The sequence below is a fragment of the Cicer arietinum genome, chromosome 7, assembly GCF_000331145.2.
Source record: "Cicer arietinum cultivar CDC Frontier isolate Library 1 chromosome 7, Cicar.CDCFrontier_v2.0, whole genome shotgun sequence".
In the NCBI taxonomy this organism is placed as follows: Eukaryota; Viridiplantae; Streptophyta; class Magnoliopsida; order Fabales; family Fabaceae; genus Cicer; species Cicer arietinum.
In genome coordinates this window covers 50,060,658-50,080,546 of record NC_021166.2, presented here as the reverse complement: position 1 = coordinate 50,080,546, position 19,889 = coordinate 50,060,658, and the positions used below count along the sequence as shown (strand labels likewise).

Here is a 19,889-nt window from a genome sequence, read left to right as displayed (position 1 = left end):
ACCGGATTTGGATTATCTCCTTTTCCTTTATCATTTTTCCTCTCATGTTTGAAGAAATAGATACAACATTTGATAAATTTAATATACAAAAACAAAACAGAGCTGTGTTACTCTGATTTTGCTCAAAACACATGCCATAAGTTCCAAAGACTAAAAATATCCCTCAAACCCAAGCTCTGCCAAAGTTCACCTGGTTCTAATCCCAGTTTCCAAAGGAAGATAGACCAATGGAACCATATCAATCTTCCAGATGAAGAAGAACAAAAAGGCCTCATTGTTGATGAAACTGAAGCCTGCGAAGACGAAATATTCAGTCGTACCCTAGTAAGCAACCTCTGGACTAACAGCAACTATATAAAGTATTTTCGCATTATTGAAAATGATTCGACAATGTTGGTTATTTTTACCAAACTATACTATTGCTGCATGATATAATTTTTATAATGTTGGGTTTTGAACAGATTCTATTGAACTATTCATCATAAGGGTTAAAATATAGTATAGGAATACAAATAAGTGGGTGAACCATGCTTAAAGACATGCCAGAACCAGATTTCATATCAACCTTTACACCTTTTCCATCTTCACCAATTTTCCAATCAAAACACTGAATCATAGCAGCAAGTGCAGTGTTCATCAAGTTAAATGCTAGTGTTGTCCCTGGACACCCTCTCCATCCTCCTCCGAACGAAACAAAATCGAACTCCATTATTTTCGCATCGTTCAATGAGACAAAAAATCTCTCAGGATGAAATTATTTTGGATTTTCCCAAACTTCTGAATCCCTCGTAATAGCATATAAATTGATTGCTACTGCTGTTTTTGGTTGTATATCAAAGCCATTTATTTTGCAGTGTTGGTTGCATTCTCTTTATTACTGGTCCTGCTGGATAAAGTCTAAGTGTTTCTTTCACAACTGCTTGTAAATATGGCATCTTTGAAATATCTGATTCTTCAACTAGTCTAACATTTTTTGTGACTGATTCTATCTCCTTTCTTACTCTGTGGAATGCTTCTGGATGATTAAAGAGCTCAGCCATTGCCCATTGCATAGAGAGGTCCGGCAATAAATATCAGTTTGACAAACTATAATGAGGACTAGACATCCACTTTTTTTATACTCGCAAAACACTTTGATTAATCAAAAGTGTGATTAATTCAACTGAGTAGATGATTAATTTAAATTACGGCAAAAAATGTGATTAATTTAATTATTGATTAACCACAATTTTTAATTTGATTGAAATTAACCATCTACTTAATTAAATTAACTATATTTTTGCATGCGATTTTTCAACGATCGTTCTGGTTTCACTACGCGAAAAAACGGCTTTTACAGCGCTTTTTTTAAGCCATTTACAGCGCTTTTTCAAAAAAATAAGCGCTGTGGAAACGAGCGCTGTAAATGATACAACAGCGCTTTTATAAAAGCGCTATAAAACATGTAAATACAACGCGCGCTTGTTATGCACATTTTACAGCGCTTCTTCACAAAAAGCGCTGTAATATGCACCCCGTCATATGAGTTATGGGTGTGCATATTACAGCGCTTTCTCGAAAAAGCGCTGTAATATGTCCACCCATAATTTCATATTATGGGTCTGCATTTTACAGCGCTTTCTCGAAAAAGCGCTGTAAAATGTGTTATTTTTTTTTTTTTTTTAAACGCTGTAAATTAATTATTTGAAATGAAAAATGCTTTTTAGCTTTTTATGGCACTTTTTTTAAAAAGCGCTGTCTTTTATCTTTGTACCCAAAATTATTTTTGATCCAAAATCACTTCACAATCAGTAGAACAGAACATATTACAGACAATCAGTAGAACAGAACATATTATAGACAATCAGTTCACACAATCAATAGAACATAAATCAGAACTCTGTAACTTTTTTAACATATATGTAACTCTGTAATTTACAACCTAAGTAACTACATTCAGATACATATATACAACCTAATTTACAACCTAATTACCTACATTCAGATCCATTATATAATAACTAACAGATCCATTATATGCATATATTGTGTCCTATGATCATTTACATATAATAACTAACAGAATATACATTATATGCACTAGCTACCATATAATATTCAGATCCCTTGCCCAGCACAAGCTATTTCCCAGAAAATCAAATAATTTTCATGTCAAGCACGTACTGACACCATTCTTCCTTTAATTCCATCAGATCTTCCTCAGAATATGATGGACTGGAATTGGCAAAGTACTGCAATATAAAAATTGAACATATTATATTAAGTTAGTATCAAATATATAGATAATTTATATATGAAAATCATATAATGCAAATACCGTACCGTTTCTGGGATAATAGTTTTATTCTTCTCAACAATCTCCTTCATGAATCTCAATATGTAGTACCCACAGTCGATGTTATTTGTTTGACGAGGGCACTTTATTGAGATCCATGTAATGTTATTAGACTTCTGCTTCGACACTTTAGCACCTCTTTGAGCTCGATAAACTTTTAAGGCACTATCGAATGAATAAATGTGATTATTAGAGCATGAATATTTATATATATATATATATATAAATATTCATGCTCTAATAATCACATTTATTCATTCGATAGTGCCTTAAAAGTTTATCGAGCTCAAAGAGGTGCTAAAGTGTCGAAGCAGAAGTCTAATAACATTACATGGATCTCAATAAAGTGCCCTCGTCAAACAAATAACATCGACTGTGGGTACTACATATTGAGATTCATGAAGGAGATTGTTGAGAAGAATAAAACTATTATCCCAGAAACGGTACGGTATTTGCATTATATGATTTTCATATATAAATTATCTATATATTTGATACTAACTTAATATAATATGTTCAATTTTTATATTGCAGTACTTTGCCAATTCCAGTCCATCATATTCTGAGGAAGATCTGATGGAATTAAAGGAAGAATGGTGTCAGTACGTGCTTGACATGAAAATTATTTGATTTTCTGGGAAATAGCTTGCTGCTGGGCAAGGGATCTGAATATTATATGGTAGCTAGTGCATATAATGTATATTCTGTTAGTTATTATATGTAAATGATCATAGGACACAATATATGAACATGCATATGGATCTGAATGTAGTTTAGGTTGTAAATTAGGTTATATATATATACGTATCTGAATGTAGGTAATTAGGTTGTAAATTAGGTTGTATATATGTATCTGAATGTAGTTACTTAGGTTGTAAATTACAGAGTTACATATATGTTAAAAAAGTTACAGAGTTCTGATTTATGTTCTACTGATTGTGTGAACTGCTTATGGTATTTGAATATGTTTTGTTGTTGTGTGCACTGATTGTGAAGTGATTTTGGATCAAAAATAATTTTGGGCACAAAGATAAAAGACAACGCTTTTTAAAAAAACTTGCTCCGATAAGATTCTGAGCTTCTCTAATACTTCCTCGTTGGAAGGTTTTTGGCGCTTCTCTTGAGGAAAAAAGCTTTTGGGAGTTACGCCAAATCCTTTCCCCCTCACTCGACCGGAATACTCAGGGACATTAAACACTTTCCCAAGAATGTCCCTGCACGTATCCTTGTTGCCCTCTTGAGTTTCAGAACTTTGTTCAATAGTTTCCTAAAATACATGTAACATTAAAAAGATAAGTTCAATAGCATTTTTAAAATACAATATTAAAAAATATTAAAGTGATAATATACTTACACAAAGTTCTACAACTTTCTTGACATTTTCATTATCAACCACTCCTTCTTTGTTAACACGCGCTTCCTTCCATAAGATATGACGACCCAAGGGTTGATCGGCTTGGGTGTCTTTTCTCTATTCGTTAAAATCATAAACAAAATAATACAAATTAGTTACACACTATAGTTTATAATACAAATTACAAGTGATGTTTAATTACTTACAATTTTTTGTTCAAGGCGTGCATATCCCATACGTGATTTCTTGTATGGGTGTTTTGGGTTGCTTGCCCGTTCGCGATTTGCCTTACTAATATTCTATATAAAAAAAAAATAGCAATTGTGTAAAAATTTAAAATACGCTACGAATATGAATAATAAAACACAAATGCTAATAAATTAATCACTTACGACAAACGCCGGGTCAGAACGTTTGGAAACAAATGCACTCCATTCATCCTTTGATATATAATGTTGATATATCTTTGGAGGTTCAGCATTTGTGTTTCCTTCTCTATCTTTTAGATAGAAATTTGAGAGATGGGATCTAAATCCACGATGGATTTTCCCAGCAACTCTCAAAACATATGACTTTCGTTCCTCATCAAGAACAAAAGTGGTCTGCAATGAAAACAATTATAAGTAATGTATTTTACAGAAAAAAAATTATAAATGACAAAAGAGTAGATCAAAATATTTACTTGAATGTCATTCCAGATGATATCTTTGGCATCCTTCAACGCCTTATCTCTCCAGTTGTCTATTGTTATTGGGACATTTTGACGAACAACAGCCCCAATGTAGCTTACAAACATGGAGCTGTTGGGGTCAACTGGCTGACCACTCTCGTTCCAGCCAACCTAATAAACTCATATAGTAAGTACATGCCCTAAACCCTAAAAAAAGATAAAAAAACACACAGCAAACAGAGTATATATAGTATACCTCAAATTTAATGCCACTGCTCCGTGCTTTAATCACCCTTTGCATGATAGTTGCACCACGTTTGACTTCTTTTTCGTAAGTCTTAGAGGTGCCAACTTCTTCATTTTGAACTTCTAAATCTTTGTTTGTATCCATTTAACTACAACAAGTTCAACATGCACTTTAGTATAACATCAACAAGCTCAACATGGATCATGCATTATTATAAACAAACTCAACATGTATCAGTATATCTTAAAAAAGCTCAACATGCATTCTAATGATTACAAAAATTTAATAACATCAATACCTGAATAATGATGGTTCGAAGAAAGACGAAATGCAAAGAAAAGAGGGTTTGCAGAAAGTTCACAGAAATATGGTTCACAGAAATACGGTTTGAAGAAATACGTAATGAGGGTTACGTATTTCAATGAAAATATATTGTGTGAAATGGGAGAGATGATCTTGGATGGAAATAAGGTTCGAAATGAAGGAGATGATCGTGGAAATAAGGTTCGTAAAGGACGGGATGATAGGGTTTGCAAAAGAAGAGAAGAAATGAAGGTTGAGATGAAGGTTACGTAATGAAGAGGAAACTGAAGAGGTAACTGTTATATATACGTAACACTTTTACAGCGCTTTTTATAAGCCTTTTACAGCGCTTATTTTGTAAAGCGCTCTAAAAGGCTTCTTTAGTTAAATTTTTAAAAGGCTCTTTTACAGCGCTTTTTTCAAATAAGCGCTGTAAAAGACCTCCGTGTGTTATTATGTTATTTGAATGCCTTTTACAGCGCTTTTTTCAAATAAGCGCTGTAAAAGACCTCCGTGTGTTATTATGTTATTTGAATGCCTTTTACAGCGCTTTTTTCAAATAAGCGCTGTAAAAGACCTCCGTGTGTTATTATGTTATATGAATGCCTTTTACAGCGCTTTCACACATAAGCGCTCTAAAAGGCTTCTTTAGTTAAATTTTTAAAAGGCTCTTTTACAGCGCTTTTTTCAAATAAGCGCTGTAAAAGACCTCCGTGTGTTATTATGTTATATGAATGCCTTTTACAGCGCTTTCACACATAAGCGCTCTAAAAGGCTTCTTTAGTTAAATTTTTAAAAGGCTCTTTTACAGCGCTTTTTTCAAATAAGCGCTGTAAAAGACCTCCGTGTGTTATTATGTTATTTGAATGCCTTTTACAGCGCTTTTACACATAAGCGCTCTAAAATGTCTCTTTATGTTAATTTTAAGAGGCTCTTTTACAGCGCTTTTCCCAAATAAGCGCTGTAAAAGACCTCCGTGTGTTATTATGTTATATGAATGTTTTTTAAAGCCTTTTACAGCGCTTTTCCACATAAGCGCTCTAAAATGTCTCTTTATGTTAATTTTAAAAGGCTCTTTTACAGCGCTTTTTCCAAATAAGCGCTGTAAAAGGCCTTATTGTTTTTGTGTTTTGTTATGTTATGTTATTTTTTAAACAAGCTCAACATGCATGCAAAACCCACATAGTAGTAACTGGTCACCACAAAAATCCCTTCCTCTTCACCAAACTCTTCTCCTTTTATGCATCTTCTTCACAAACATCAAAGCTTACTCTTTCACAATTCAATCTCCACCTCAACACCCTTTTTATCTCTTTACATTCTCTTTCCTTCTTAAATCGAAACTTAATTGGTATTCAGGATCATTGCCATGTTGCGAAAAATGGGTTTGTGTCTGGTGTTTTTGGGGATTCCCATGATGCGTACAAGGTGTTTGAAGAAATGGGTTTGTGTCTGATGTTTTTTGGATTCCCATGATGCGTACAAGGTGTTTGAAGAAATGGGTTTGTGTCTGATGTTTTTTGGATTCCCATGATGCGTACAAGGTGTTTGAAGAAATTAGGTGTCTGATGAATATTATTTTTAAAGCTTTTTTACAGCGCTTTGTCAAATAAGCGCTGTAAAATGTCTTTTTTACTCACTTTCAAAAGAGTCGTTTACAGCGCTTTGTGTGAAAAGCGCTGTAAAAGGTATAAAACACTCATTATTTTATTTTTAAAAGGATCTTTTACAGCGCTTTTTAAGATAAGCGCTGTAAAATGTCTCTTTATTTTATTTTTGTGTTTGGTTTATTTGGGTTGGGATGACATTAAAAACATTTTTATCATTGTTTATTGGATTAAAAATATTGTTATCATTGTCTTTATCACAATACTTTAGGAGATGATGAATTATTAGAAATGAGTATTCTGAAGAATCTATATATATATATGCACTGAGCAAAAGAGAATCTCTCTATTCAGTTCAGTTCAGTTCATGTAAATTACTAATTTATATTCAGTTCAGTTCATGTAAATCAAGCTAAATATAAAACACTCATTGTTACATGAACTTGGTATAAAACACTCAAATCAAGCTAAATATAAGCAGAAAATAAATTAATCAGAAAATAAATTAATCAGAACTTAGTATAAAACACTCAATTCAGATTACATGCATATTTACAATAACACAGTTCAGATTACATGCATAGCTTATATAAAACAATTAAACATATATATACATTAAGATGCCCTTCTTCTTTTCCTGGTGACATTCACATTTGTTTGTCCATTTACAATACGAAACGATGGATTAATCCAAATTCCCTCATCATGATCATCTCTAAGATATAAACCATCATCAGTTGAATCAATTTCATGTGGTTGTTGTGATGTTGCAAATAAAAGATCATTACCAACATCTTCATCATTATTGTTATCATCACTTATTTTATTGGTCGATAGGACAACAGACCATTTATCATTAGAAGGATCAGTGACATAAAACACTTGTTGAGCTTGCGACGCTAAAATAAAAGGCTCGTCTTTGTATCCCACCCTATTAAAATCGACAAGCAAGAATCCTGACTCATCAATCCGAACGCCATTATTATTATCGACCCACTTGCAACCAAATATGGGAACACGAAACATTGTGTAGTCTAACTCCCATATGCGCTCGATAACCCCAAAATATGATAGATTTGCATATATTGGGTTTTTGTCTTTTGCACTTGAGACATGCATCGCTTCAGCTACGAGAGTGACTCCACTATTTTGCATAGTGGTCTGATCATCTTGTTCTTTGGTATAAAATGTGTAGCCGTTAATAACATAACCAGTGTAAGAAAAGACATGTAAGCTCGGACCATTTGCTAGCCACCTCAATCTATTTGAAATTGATCCGGGGTCTATATCAAATTTTGACATTATGTGATTTTTTAACCATGTTACAAAACTTCGATTGTGCTCTCGAGTTATCCAATTTTGATTCCTATTCATGTTCAAACGAGATAACTGATCAATGTGTATTGTAACATACGGTTGAACCTCATCATCATTGTGCAGAACATACAATTGTGCCTGCTCCCATTCTGTCCTTGATATAGTCAGTAGTCTCCTTCCAGTTATCCCTTCTCCTGATAGTCTTCCCGAATGACGAGACATGGGAAGCCCTATGGATTCAACATTGGACAGATATTCAGTACAAAATTCAGCAGCCTCTTCAACAATGTATCGTTCAGCAATACAACCTTCTGGTCGACTTCTACTTTTTACGTACCCTTTTAATATTTTCATATATCGTTCTATCGGATACATCCATCTCATATAAGCTGGCCCACAAAGTTGTGTCTCCTTAACCAGATGAACAGTAAGGTGAACCATTATATCAAAAAACGATGGTGGGAAATACATTTCAAGCTCACACAAAGTAACAACAATTTCCCTCTGCAATGTCGGTAATTTCTGAGGGTCGATCACTTTACTACAAATTTCCCTGAAGAAGAAACATAATCTAGTTAAGGCTAGTCGAACTTTTTCAGGTAAAATGGAACGTATACCTATTGGTAGCAAATGCTCCATTATAATATGACAATCATGGGTCTTCAAACCTTTTAACTTGAGGTCTTTCATACAAACCAAATTTTTAATGTTCGAAGAGTATCCTTCTGGAACTTTAACTTCGTGTAGAAATTTACATAAAACAATTTTTTCCTTTCTAGATAGAGTATGAGCGGCTGGAGGTAGATATGTGCGATTTCCTTTCTTTACTGGAGCCAGTTCATTTCTTATTCCCATATCGACCAAGTCCAATCTTGCATTGACGCCATCTTTAGACTTTCCTGGAACATTGAGTAACGTACCAATAACACTTTCAAATACATTTTTTTCAATATGCATCACATCGAGGAAATGTCTTACATACAATGACTTCCAATATGGCAATTCAAAGAAAATTGACTTTTTCTTCCACCCAGTTTTCACCAGCTCTCCCGCAAAAGGTTTGCCAAATTTATTGGTCAAACCTTGTACTTTTTCAAGTATTTGATATCCAGTCGGTGCTAAAGGAGCTTTACCTTCCTCTGATTTTCCATTGAATGCATTTCTCCACCCACGATACTGATGACTATAAGGTAAAAATCTACGATGTCCAAGAAACACATTCTTCTTACAATGTTTCAACCGCATCCAATTTGTACTCTCTTCACATATAGGACATGCACACTGACCTTTAATGCTATATCCTGATAAATTACCATATGCTGGAAAATCATTAATTATGCCGAACAACATAACCCTTAAATTGAAACATTCTTTCTTATACCCATCATAAACTTCCACACCTGTCTCCCACATACTTTTTAAATTTTCGATTAGAGGAGTCAAGTATACGTCGATATCATTCCCCGGTTGTTTGGGTCCAGAAATTAACAGAGACAACATCATAAACTTACGCTTCATACATAACCATGGAGGTAGGTTATATATTACCAAAATCACAGGCCACGTGCTATGTGAGATGCTTTGAAGACCATGTGGATTCATTCCATCAGTAGAAAGTGCAAGTCTTAGATTTCTTGACTCTATCCCGAATTCAGGATACTCGTGATCAATTTTTGCCCATTGTGGGGAATCTGCAGGGTGTCGAAACATTCCATCTCTAATTCTTTCATCTGCATGCCATGTCAAGTGTTTTGAATCTTCTTCACTGCGATACATGCGCCTAAATCTTGGTATTATAGGAAAATACCACACGACTTTTGCTGGAGTAGATTCTTTCTTCTTATATCGAGAGACATTGCATTTCGGACACGCCTTAAGTAGTTCATATTCGTTTCGAAATAAAATGCAATCGTTAGGACACGCATGAATCCTTTCGTAACTCATTCCAATAGAACACAAAATCCGTTTAGCCTCGTAGGTTCGACTGGGAAGTTCATTATCATCTGGCAACATATCTTTTATGAGTGTTAATAATTCCGTAAAGCTTTTATCAGACCATCCATTACTCGCTTTTAAGTTGTACAACTTTAATATCGCTGACAGTCTTGTGAATTTAGTACAACCATTATATAATTCTTTCTCTGCATCACTCAACAAACTTTCAAACATTTTAGGACAATCTCGAAGATCTTCTTCAACTGCTTTTGCAATCTCATCAACTCGGTCCGGCTCATATGTATCTGTATCGAAGTCAGTTGAAGCATATGTCGAACTATTCTCAAAATTAATGTTTCCTTTTTTTTTCTCACCATGTCTTATCCAACATGTGTAGCTTTGATCAATTCCATTACATACTAGATGTCCTTCTAATTCATCTTCTCTAACACGTTTTCCAAAACAACATTTTAAACAAGGACAAACTACTCTATTTGGATCTTTTGCATTCTTCACTGCAAACTCAACAAACTCCTTCACTCCAATTTCATACTCTTTTGACAATCGATTGGCTGAAATCCATTTCCTATCCATATTATACCACCTATATAAATGCAGTAACAAAAATAATAAGCTTTCAAAACATATCAACAAGTTTCAAAAAGAAACCAATATCAACTAACAATTTCAAAACAGAACAGATCATGTGGTATGAGTTTTTGACAATTTTTGACAATTTCAAAACATAACAGATCATGTGTAAAAAATACCTTAGACAACGTAGATGGCCGCACAGTACGTAGAGGATATTAGGGTTCGCAACGTATATAATTATTTGAAAGATGTATTTTACAGCGCTTGTGAAAAAAGCGCTGTAATAAGTAGTTAAATTCAATGAAAGCGGATGTGTTTTACAGCGCTTGTGAAAAAAGCGCTGTAATAGGTAGTTAAATTCAATGAAAGCGCATGTGTTTTACAGCGCTTGTGAAAAAAGCGCTGTAATAGGTAGTTAAATTCAATGAAAGCGCATGTGTTTTACAGCGCTTGTGAAAAAAGCGCTGTAATAGGTAGTTAAATTCAATGAAAGCGCATGTGTTTTACAGCGCTTGTGAAAAAAGCGCTATAATAGGTAGTTAAATTCAATGAAAGCGCATGTGTTTTACAGCGCTTGTGAAAAAAGCGCTGTAATAAGTAGTTAAATTCAATGAAAGCGCATGTGTTTTACAGCGCTTGTGAAAAAAGCGCTATAATAGGTAGTTAATTTCAATGAAAGCGCATGTGTTTTACAGCGCTTGTGAAAAAAGCGCTGTAACTGATTCGCGAAAGCGCTTCCGTTTACAGCGCTTTTTTGACAAGCGCTGTAAAATCCTTATAACGTGATGCGCAAACGTTATATGACCTACTACAGCGCTTGTTTTACAGCGCTTTACATAAAAAGCGCTGTAATAGGTTCCGTTATTTTTAAAATATAATTACAACAGCGCTTGTGTTTAGAAAGCGCTGTAAAATGGGCGCTGTTAAATGTCATTTCTGGCGTAGTGTTTCTTTAGAAACTTCACTTGGGTGGACCTTACAATAGTTATATGTTCTTAGTTGATTAAGTTTCTCTTCAATTAATATTATCAGTAAGCAAAAACTAGTGCCATTTATCACATAATTAATATTAAGGGGGAAATTAATCATTTTAGTTTTATCTTCCTCTATTTCATTATATCTTTTAAATTTGAAATTCAAATTTCAAATAATTTTCACTTATACTCTCTCTCACTTTTCACTTTTACAATTTCTAATTATTTCACTTTCAACCTTTTCTTTCTTTTTTAGGAATCTCTACTTTTTCTTTCTCATTTTTTTTAAATCTCTCTACTAATATTCTAAACAATTTTCTAAATTTATATTTATTTTTCAGAAAAATGAGGACAAAAAATTGTATTAATCAAAGGGACTATAATAACCATTTTACTATTATCCTTGAGAAAATTTAAACTCTTATCATTGAGCTAACACATCAAATATTTTACATTTATATTTTTACATCAATCTCTAATGTTAATGTGTACTTTTAAATATTAATCACTTCTATTATCTATTATAATCTATAATAACAAGTGTCTAACAAAAAAAAATCCAAAATACTGATATCTATAATTTTAGCACATCACTAATATTAATGATAAATTTGTCATTTTAATTTTATCTTTCCTCTATTATATTATATTTTTTAAATTTGAAATTTAAACTTTAAATAATTCTCACATACATACTCTCTCTCACTTTTCGTTTTTACAATTTTCATTATACTTTATCTCTCAAATACACTTTATGCCTAGCACAAATTTATCTCATATAAAGTGAAAAGTTAGTAAAACGAGTAAATTAATGATTAATATTATAACTACTCATAAATGATCATGCATGTATATATAATATTAATATTTAATTTGTTTATCAATGATTAATATTATTCATTTTATTCTCAAAAATGAATTGCTCGCTTTCGTCTGACCTAAATAACTTCTTTCTCTAATCTAATTTTATAACAAATAAGTTTTTCAATAATTAAAAATATAATTTTACCACCAAAAATAAACTTTTCACTTTCTATTATTTTCTCTCTTACATTTTCATACTTTTTATTTATTTATTTTTATCGCTTCCATTTCTCTTATCTCTGTTTTTTTTCTTCATATTTTTTATTTTCTATTATTTTTTCAATTATCTCCTCTTTCTTAAATTTCTAGTATCTATTATATATAATCTATAATACTTTCTATCTATTATATAAATAGATATAAAACATAATCTTACTAATTACTAATATTTGTTTATCAAAAAAATATATCTATAAAACATAATGCCTAACACAAATACCTTCTTACCTTAATTTAATTTTATAACACATAAGAGAAAATATTGAATAATGCTCACGCCAACGGCATAAAGAAGAGGGACCGACAAATGCCACAACTAGGGATGAGAATAGGCCAGGTCGTCCGACAGATGCCTATGGTCTGACCTACTTATGGTCTGGCCTAACCTAGCCTATTTAATAAAAAGATTAGGCTCAGGCTATTTTTAAAGCATATTTATTTAAATATGTCAGACTCAGACTTATAAAGAAGCCTATTAGGCCTAACAGGCCAACCTATATATATTTAACTATTTATTAATGTTATTTTTTATTATTATATTAATAATATTATTTCCTATTTTAAATTATATCAATTAGACAATCACTCAAGTCATTCTATATTCGGTAGTCATTCCATATTTGATAGTCGTTCCATATTCAGTAGCCATTCAATTAGTCAATAACTCAGTAGTCCTTCCATATTTGTTTGAGAGGTAATAATTGGTACATTTGTTTCAAAAAAAAAAAAATCTATTCTTTGAAACCAAGAATTATGTTTTAGGGTTTAAAGGATGTTTGTTTCATATTTTTTTTAAAATTATTTTGTTAGAAAAATTATTTTTTGTTTAATATATATAGATATGTACATTGAAATTGGTATGTAGAGAACATTTAAATATTTTAATTTGAATAAGGCTTTTAAATAGGCTTCCAGGCCAGACTAGACCAGACATTTAAAAAGGTCAGGCCAGACAAAAAAAAAGCCATGATACGTAGGCCAGACTTAGGCCTAAAAAAGTTAATCATAGGCCAGACTCATGCCTTGCAAAGCCTGACCTGGCCTATTCCCACCCCTAGCCACAACCCCCTAAATTTTATAGGTTCCTTTTAGTGATATATAGTCAATTGTTATATGGTGCTATGATAAGTTAACTTTTAAATAACTTTTACACAAAATTATAGTTAAATGTGTATTTTGTTAATCATTTTGGTATTCGAATGTATTTTTAATCCGTTAGTTCAGTTGTCAAATGTTTCTTTTTTGAGTTAATTTGATCCATAAAATTACTAACCAAAAAGGCTTTCATGATGTGTTTAATTTCGATACACTCAAGACTATAGTGACAACATCTCACATATTTAGAAAATCAAGATGACTTTTTACTTTTATATAAATCTTGAAAGTTTGGTTATGGCCGATCTGAATATTAATTTCCACCACTAGCTCGTGATGTATATTTTTGGATACTCCTATTGTTGGTGAAAATTATTTTATCACTTTGTGTTGCTTTTTAATTTACCACTTAATACATTGAATAGTAGGCATACAAGTTACCACTAAATACTTATTTGAAGTAGAAACGAAGGGACTACTATCATCATTTAAATTATTTTAATTATTTGTAAAAAAAAAATCATGTTAACATGTGTTTTTATGACATATGTTAAAGATATCAAAAGTAAATTTTTTTCATTGAAAAAATAATATTTGAACTTTTAAAGTGTTGAAAATACAAATTTTAAGACAAAATTTTTATATTTAATTTATTAACAAGTGCCTTAAGGTCACATGTTAGCATTTTTCAAAAATAATTGATAATTATCCTACACAAGTTAATTAGTTAAAAGATGAGTTTATATTTGACTGAACTCATAATTATAAATAATTTTTTATGAATCAATTAGTTAAAAGATAAATTTATAGTTATATACAACTCTTACAAGTCAATTAGTTAATTCAAAAGTATAAAAAACATGAAAAATTTCAATATACACTTAAAGTTATGTGTATAAAATAGATATTTTCAATTTACACGTAACGATGAAAAACTTTACAAATGCATAGATAATTTGCTAATTTAAATATATACTAAAACAAAGATTGCGTTTTCTCCATAAAATAAAAAATGGGAAATGACAAGGGGGTTAAAATATGTTAGAAGTGAAGTGTAGAATTAAAGATTAAGTATGAAAAGTTAAAGTTACCATAAAGAATGCTTTGATATGGGTCCTTGTGATCTTGAACTCAGCACGGGCATCATAGTGAATATCCAATAAAATATCCATTAAATCCCTCTCATTCTCATCACCAATATCATGTGATGATGATGATCTTTTGTCTTCATGCACCTTCAACACCTTTTCCAACAATTCATCATACCTCCTACTTACTTACATCCATAGACTTTTCCCCATAAATCCAAAAGCTCAATTCCTTGAGAGGCCCCAACACATCCCCAAAACACAACTTTGCAGCAAGCTCAAAAGATTCCTTCACCAACTTCCTAATCCTCTCAGCATCCTCGCATTTCTCAGAACACCTTAATTGTTCCACAAAATGACAATTATTAGTCATATAATAATAATAATAATAATAATAATAATAATAATAATAATAATAATAATAATAATAATAATAATAATAATAATAATAATAATAATAATAATATATTCAAAAGAAATATGTATTTAAATTAATTATTTATGTTTGTAATTCAATTTAAATGAAAATACTATATTATTTTTTTAAACACCTTAATTGTTCCACAAAATGACAATTATTATAATAATAATAATAATAATAATAATAATAATAATAATAATAATAATAATAATAATAATAATAATATATTCAAAAGAAATATGTATTTAAATTAATTATTTATGTTTGTAATTCAATTTAAATGAAAATACTATATTATTTTTTTAATTTTTTTTATCAAGTTAGTCATCTATATTTATAAAAGTCACAATGTTGAATTATTTTTAATTTTAATTTTTTAAAATATTTTTAGTTATTTTTTTTTTAAATTCTACTATAAAAGTTTGTTATCCATCGTATCTAGAACATCATAATTTTTATGTAATTTATTAAATCGAATTAAGAAAATTTCACGTTTAATTTCATAAACTATAAGTTATTTTTCACTTGAATTAACTCTTGTTTGATTAATTTTTTAAAAATTGATTGAATATTTATGTTCTTATGATTATTGTAATCAAAATCTTTTAAAATTTATTTGACTTTATTTAAAATATTAAAAGAATTTTAGATTTAAATCTAACTGATTTGAAATTAAAATTAACCAAAAACAATTTTATAAAATTAATTCACTTAAGACCAATTTTAATTACTATATATTCATATAACTTAAGAACCGCATAATATAATTTATCTCTTTTTTCTAAAAAATACTAATAAGTGTCTTTAGTGTACTTATTAAGTGATCTAAAACTAAAATAATATTTTAAAATTTATGCAATCAATGTCTCAAAAATTTAAAAAATATTTTTTTATATAAAACTATTTGTTATATTTTTTGTTTAACAAGTGTTTTAAAAATCGTCTAAAAAAATTATTTTTCATTTAATGCATTACATAATAAACACCTAAAATAGCTCTCCGTAGTTTAAAAGAGCTAGAGATATTTCGACAACTAAAAGACAGCGATTATCTAACTTTCTCCAAAGTCCCAACAACATTTATGGTAAAAGGCTTTAATGGATAAGAACGAACCATTCAAAAATAATCTAAATGAATTATTATATAAATAATTATTAATCAAATATCCAACAATAATAAGTGAAGGTGAATTGTGAATATATAACATATGAAGTTGTTAATTACGATAATGACAAGTACGGACCTGGTGGTCATAGCCATTCTGCAAGTGACATGCAAGCTTCATAAGCTCAGCACCCAAATCAACTGCAGTAGCAACACCAGCACTCTCCATCACCCTTTTCACCGAACATTCAATCTCATCTCTTCTTATACTCTTCGACCGTTCGACTTGCCGCCCACTCAGCAATTCCTTCACACAAAGCTTCTTCATGAACCGCCAGTAAGGACCATAAGGGGCAGTATTTGGTGGAAAGAGATTGGAAGGATTTGTAGAGAGATGGAGTGAGGAGGTGGAGGTGGCCTATTAGTGGGATGGATGGTGGACTAGGTGGAAGGTGGAGAACGGTGGTTGTGGGGGCGGCGGCGGTGGGGAAAAAGAAGATTATTATTTATATGTAAGCTATGATGATGGGCGAGAGGATCAGTAGCAATAACAAGAGTGTCTCTGTCATGATGGTTGGTGGCTATGTCCAAACTTGAAAATGATTAAATGCTAAAAATGATTGGTACGATGGATATGAATTCCTATCTCATTAAGATATGTGAAATGTTTGGTTGGACAATATTTTTGTTGTCAAACACATTATTTGTTTGAAAAATTATTTTTTAACTCCTATGTACAGATATCTACCATACACCCTGAGACTTCATTAGTACATTTTTAGCTTATTTATATTTTGATTATAAATAGTGTTTGTTTATTTGACATGGTTTTGTCAAATTTAGTCTAATTATAATAAAGAAGATATATAAAAGGTTGTCAAAGTTAGTATATAACTTAATATATCATTGCCAATAATCACTTATACTAAGAAAGTCTATTACTATTCAAAAAAATAGTCTACTATTAAAACAATAATGTCATTCTCCACTTGTGCTATTAAAAAAAAAAAATATTTTGTTAGTGTTTTATAAACTTTAATTTTTTTTTTTCTAAATTGAACTTAGCCATCATCAATTAGAGAAATCATTTCACTATTTACCATCTTATAACTCTTTTTTACTGTGATGGTTTATGGTTTTATTTCACTAAATGGTTTTATTTATTTTCATTACTCATGTAATTATTGTCCACATAATTGGAGAATCAAATTAATCTATTCTTATGTATATCTAAGACAATATGTGAATGGAATATAAAACAATATTCTTGATAATTCTAACTTGACATCAGAGCGCTTAAGCTGTGAATGGAATATAGAACAATATTCTTGATAATTCTAACTTGGTATCAGAGCGCTTAAGCTTGAAGGCTCTTAATCCACCAATCCAATTCAACCATGTCATCTGCTACAAAGACAACACATAAAATGACCTCCCATCAATTGTTTCTGTCAAGTTGGACAGAGACAACTATCCCTTGTGGAAGTCACTTGTCCTATCGATCATCAGAGATTGCAGGCTTGACTGCCACATGCTTGGAACCAAAAAGTGTCTTGAACAATTTATCACCATTAGGAATGGGAATAGGCTAGGTCGTTCGTCAGAGGCCTATGGTCTGGCCTACTTATGGTATGACCTACTTATGGTCTGACCTAGTCTATTTAATAAAAAGGCTAGGCTCAGACTATTTTTAAAGCCTATTTATTTAAATAGGTCAAGTTCATGCTTATAAAAAAATGTATTAGGCATGACAGGTCAGTCTATATATTTTTTATTATTAATATTTATTATTATTATTATTATTATTATTATTATTATTATTATATTAATAATACTATTTCCTATTTTAAATTCTATCAATTACACAATCACTAAGTAATCATTCCATATTTCAGTAGTCGTTCCATATTCGGCAACTATTCTATATTCAGTAGTCGTTCTATATTCGGTAGCCGTTTAATTAGTCAATCAATCGTTCCATATTTGTTTAAGAGATAATAATGGGTGCATCTGTTTCAAAAAAAAAATCTATTATTTGAAACTAAAAATTATTGTTTAGGGTTTAGAGATATTTGTTTCAGATTTTTTTTAATATTATTTTGTTAGAAAAATTATTTTTTGTTTAATATATATAGATATATAGACATTGATATTGGTATGTGTAAAATATCATGATATTAGTAGAGTATTTAAATATTTTAATGTAAATAAGGCTTTTAAATAGGCTTCCAGGCCAGACCATGCTTTTAAAAAGGTCAGGCCAGACTGAAAAAAAAAAGCATATGATAGGCCGCATGCCTAAAAAATAAATCGTAGGCCAGACTCAGGCCTTTCAAAGCCTAACCTGACCTGACCTATTCCCACCCCTAATCACCATTGCAGACAAAAGCAATCAAACCAATCCAAAGTTTGAAGAATGACAATCACAAGATCGGAAACTGTTAGGATGGTTGTTAAACTCCATGACAGTAGACATTGCCACACAACTTAAAAACGTAAACCTGCATAATATCCTATATGTCCCAAGAATTTACTAAGTGTATATAAGTTAACCGTTGACAGTAATATATCATTGTTGAGTTTGATGCTAAATGTTGCTATGCGGAGGACAAGCTGACAGGGAAGACTCTTCTAAAAGGGAGACTTAAAGAATGTTTGTATGAAGTTTCATATGCAAGCCCCTAATCCAATAAAGACTCATGTACCTACATGTCTGTCAAAGAAAGTTATAGAATGCTTGGACACCCTAACAATAAAGTCCTAGATAAAGTGTTGAAACATTATAATGTGAAGACACCACCTAATGATACATTTCAGTTTGTGAGGGTTGTCAATTTGGTAAACTAAATAGGTTACCCTTTAAGTCATCTAGTTCTCATGCTCAAGAGCCCCTAGAGTTGATTCACACTGATGTATGGGGCCTTGCACCAATAATATCAAATTCTAGTTATGTCTACTTTATTGATGATATTAGTAGACTCACATGGATTTATCCTTTGAAACAAAAGTCTAAAATCATATATGCTTTTATCCAATTCAAAAACATGGTAGAGAATCAATTTAACAAATAGATAAAAATTGTACAATGTGACAGTGGTGATGAATTTAAACCTATGCAAAATGTTTGATTATAAGCAAACATTTAATTTAGAATATCATTCCCCTATACCTCTCAGCAAAATGGTAGAGTTGAGAGAAAACACATACATATTGTTGAACTAGGCCTTACCATGTTGGCTCAAGCCAAACTGCCCTTACGTTATTGGTGGAAAACTTTCTCCACAATTGTTGATCTTAATAATAGATTTCCTTCATCCATTAATCAAAATGCTTGTCCTTATGCCCTAATCAACAAGAAGGAACCAAACTATAGTGTCCTCAAACCTTTTAGTTGTGTATGTTATCCTTGTCTCAGACCTTACAATAATCATAAACTTTAATTCTGAACAACCATGTGTGTATTCTTGGGATATAACAACCCACACAAAGATTAAAAGTGCATCAACTCACATGGAAGAATCTTTGTGTCAAGACATGTAGTGTTAAATGAGGAACATTTTATTTTCACGATGGATTTTTGAACACAAGAAATCCATTGAAATCTAACTCAAAATGTATATACCTTGTTTCCTCTTGATTCTGTAGGTGGCACACACAACAACATTGGTGATTTAGAAAATAACTCAACTATTCATGAAGAAGAAGCCTCAAACACCTCAAGCACCAGCCAATCAAGTGAAGATCAACAAGATTCTAGTGATA

The 19,889-nt window shown here is 31.2% G+C and overlaps 1 protein-coding gene and 1 long non-coding RNA gene across 3 annotated transcripts; both read right to left on the bottom strand.

Annotated features, from left to right (window-relative positions):
- Window positions 1-472: 472 nt before the first annotated feature.
- LOC105852609 (cytochrome P450 93A2-like) lies at window positions 473-1,070 on the bottom strand (the record flags this gene model as incomplete). The annotated part of the gene is made up of 2 exons (XM_012718770.1): window positions 473-703; window positions 879-1,070. Coding segments are annotated over 2 exons (423 nt in total), but the record flags the coding sequence as incomplete, so codon positions are not given.
- Window positions 1,071-4,403: 3,333 nt separating this feature from the next.
- LOC105852610 (uncharacterized) lies at window positions 4,404-16,975 on the bottom strand. Of its 2 annotated transcripts, XR_012163934.1 has the most exons (4): window positions 16,267-16,975; window positions 14,606-14,940; window positions 4,616-4,754; window positions 4,404-4,530 (listed from the first exon to the last, which is right to left on the bottom strand). It is a non-coding gene; the product is annotated as an uncharacterized lncRNA (long non-coding RNA). The 2 variants fall into 2 exon arrangements; XR_001144502.3 differs by lacking the exons at window positions 4,404-4,530; window positions 4,616-4,754 and adding an exon at window positions 10,010-10,372 and having other exon boundaries at window positions 16,267-16,955.
- Between the last annotated feature and the right edge of the window lie 2,914 nt (window positions 16,976-19,889).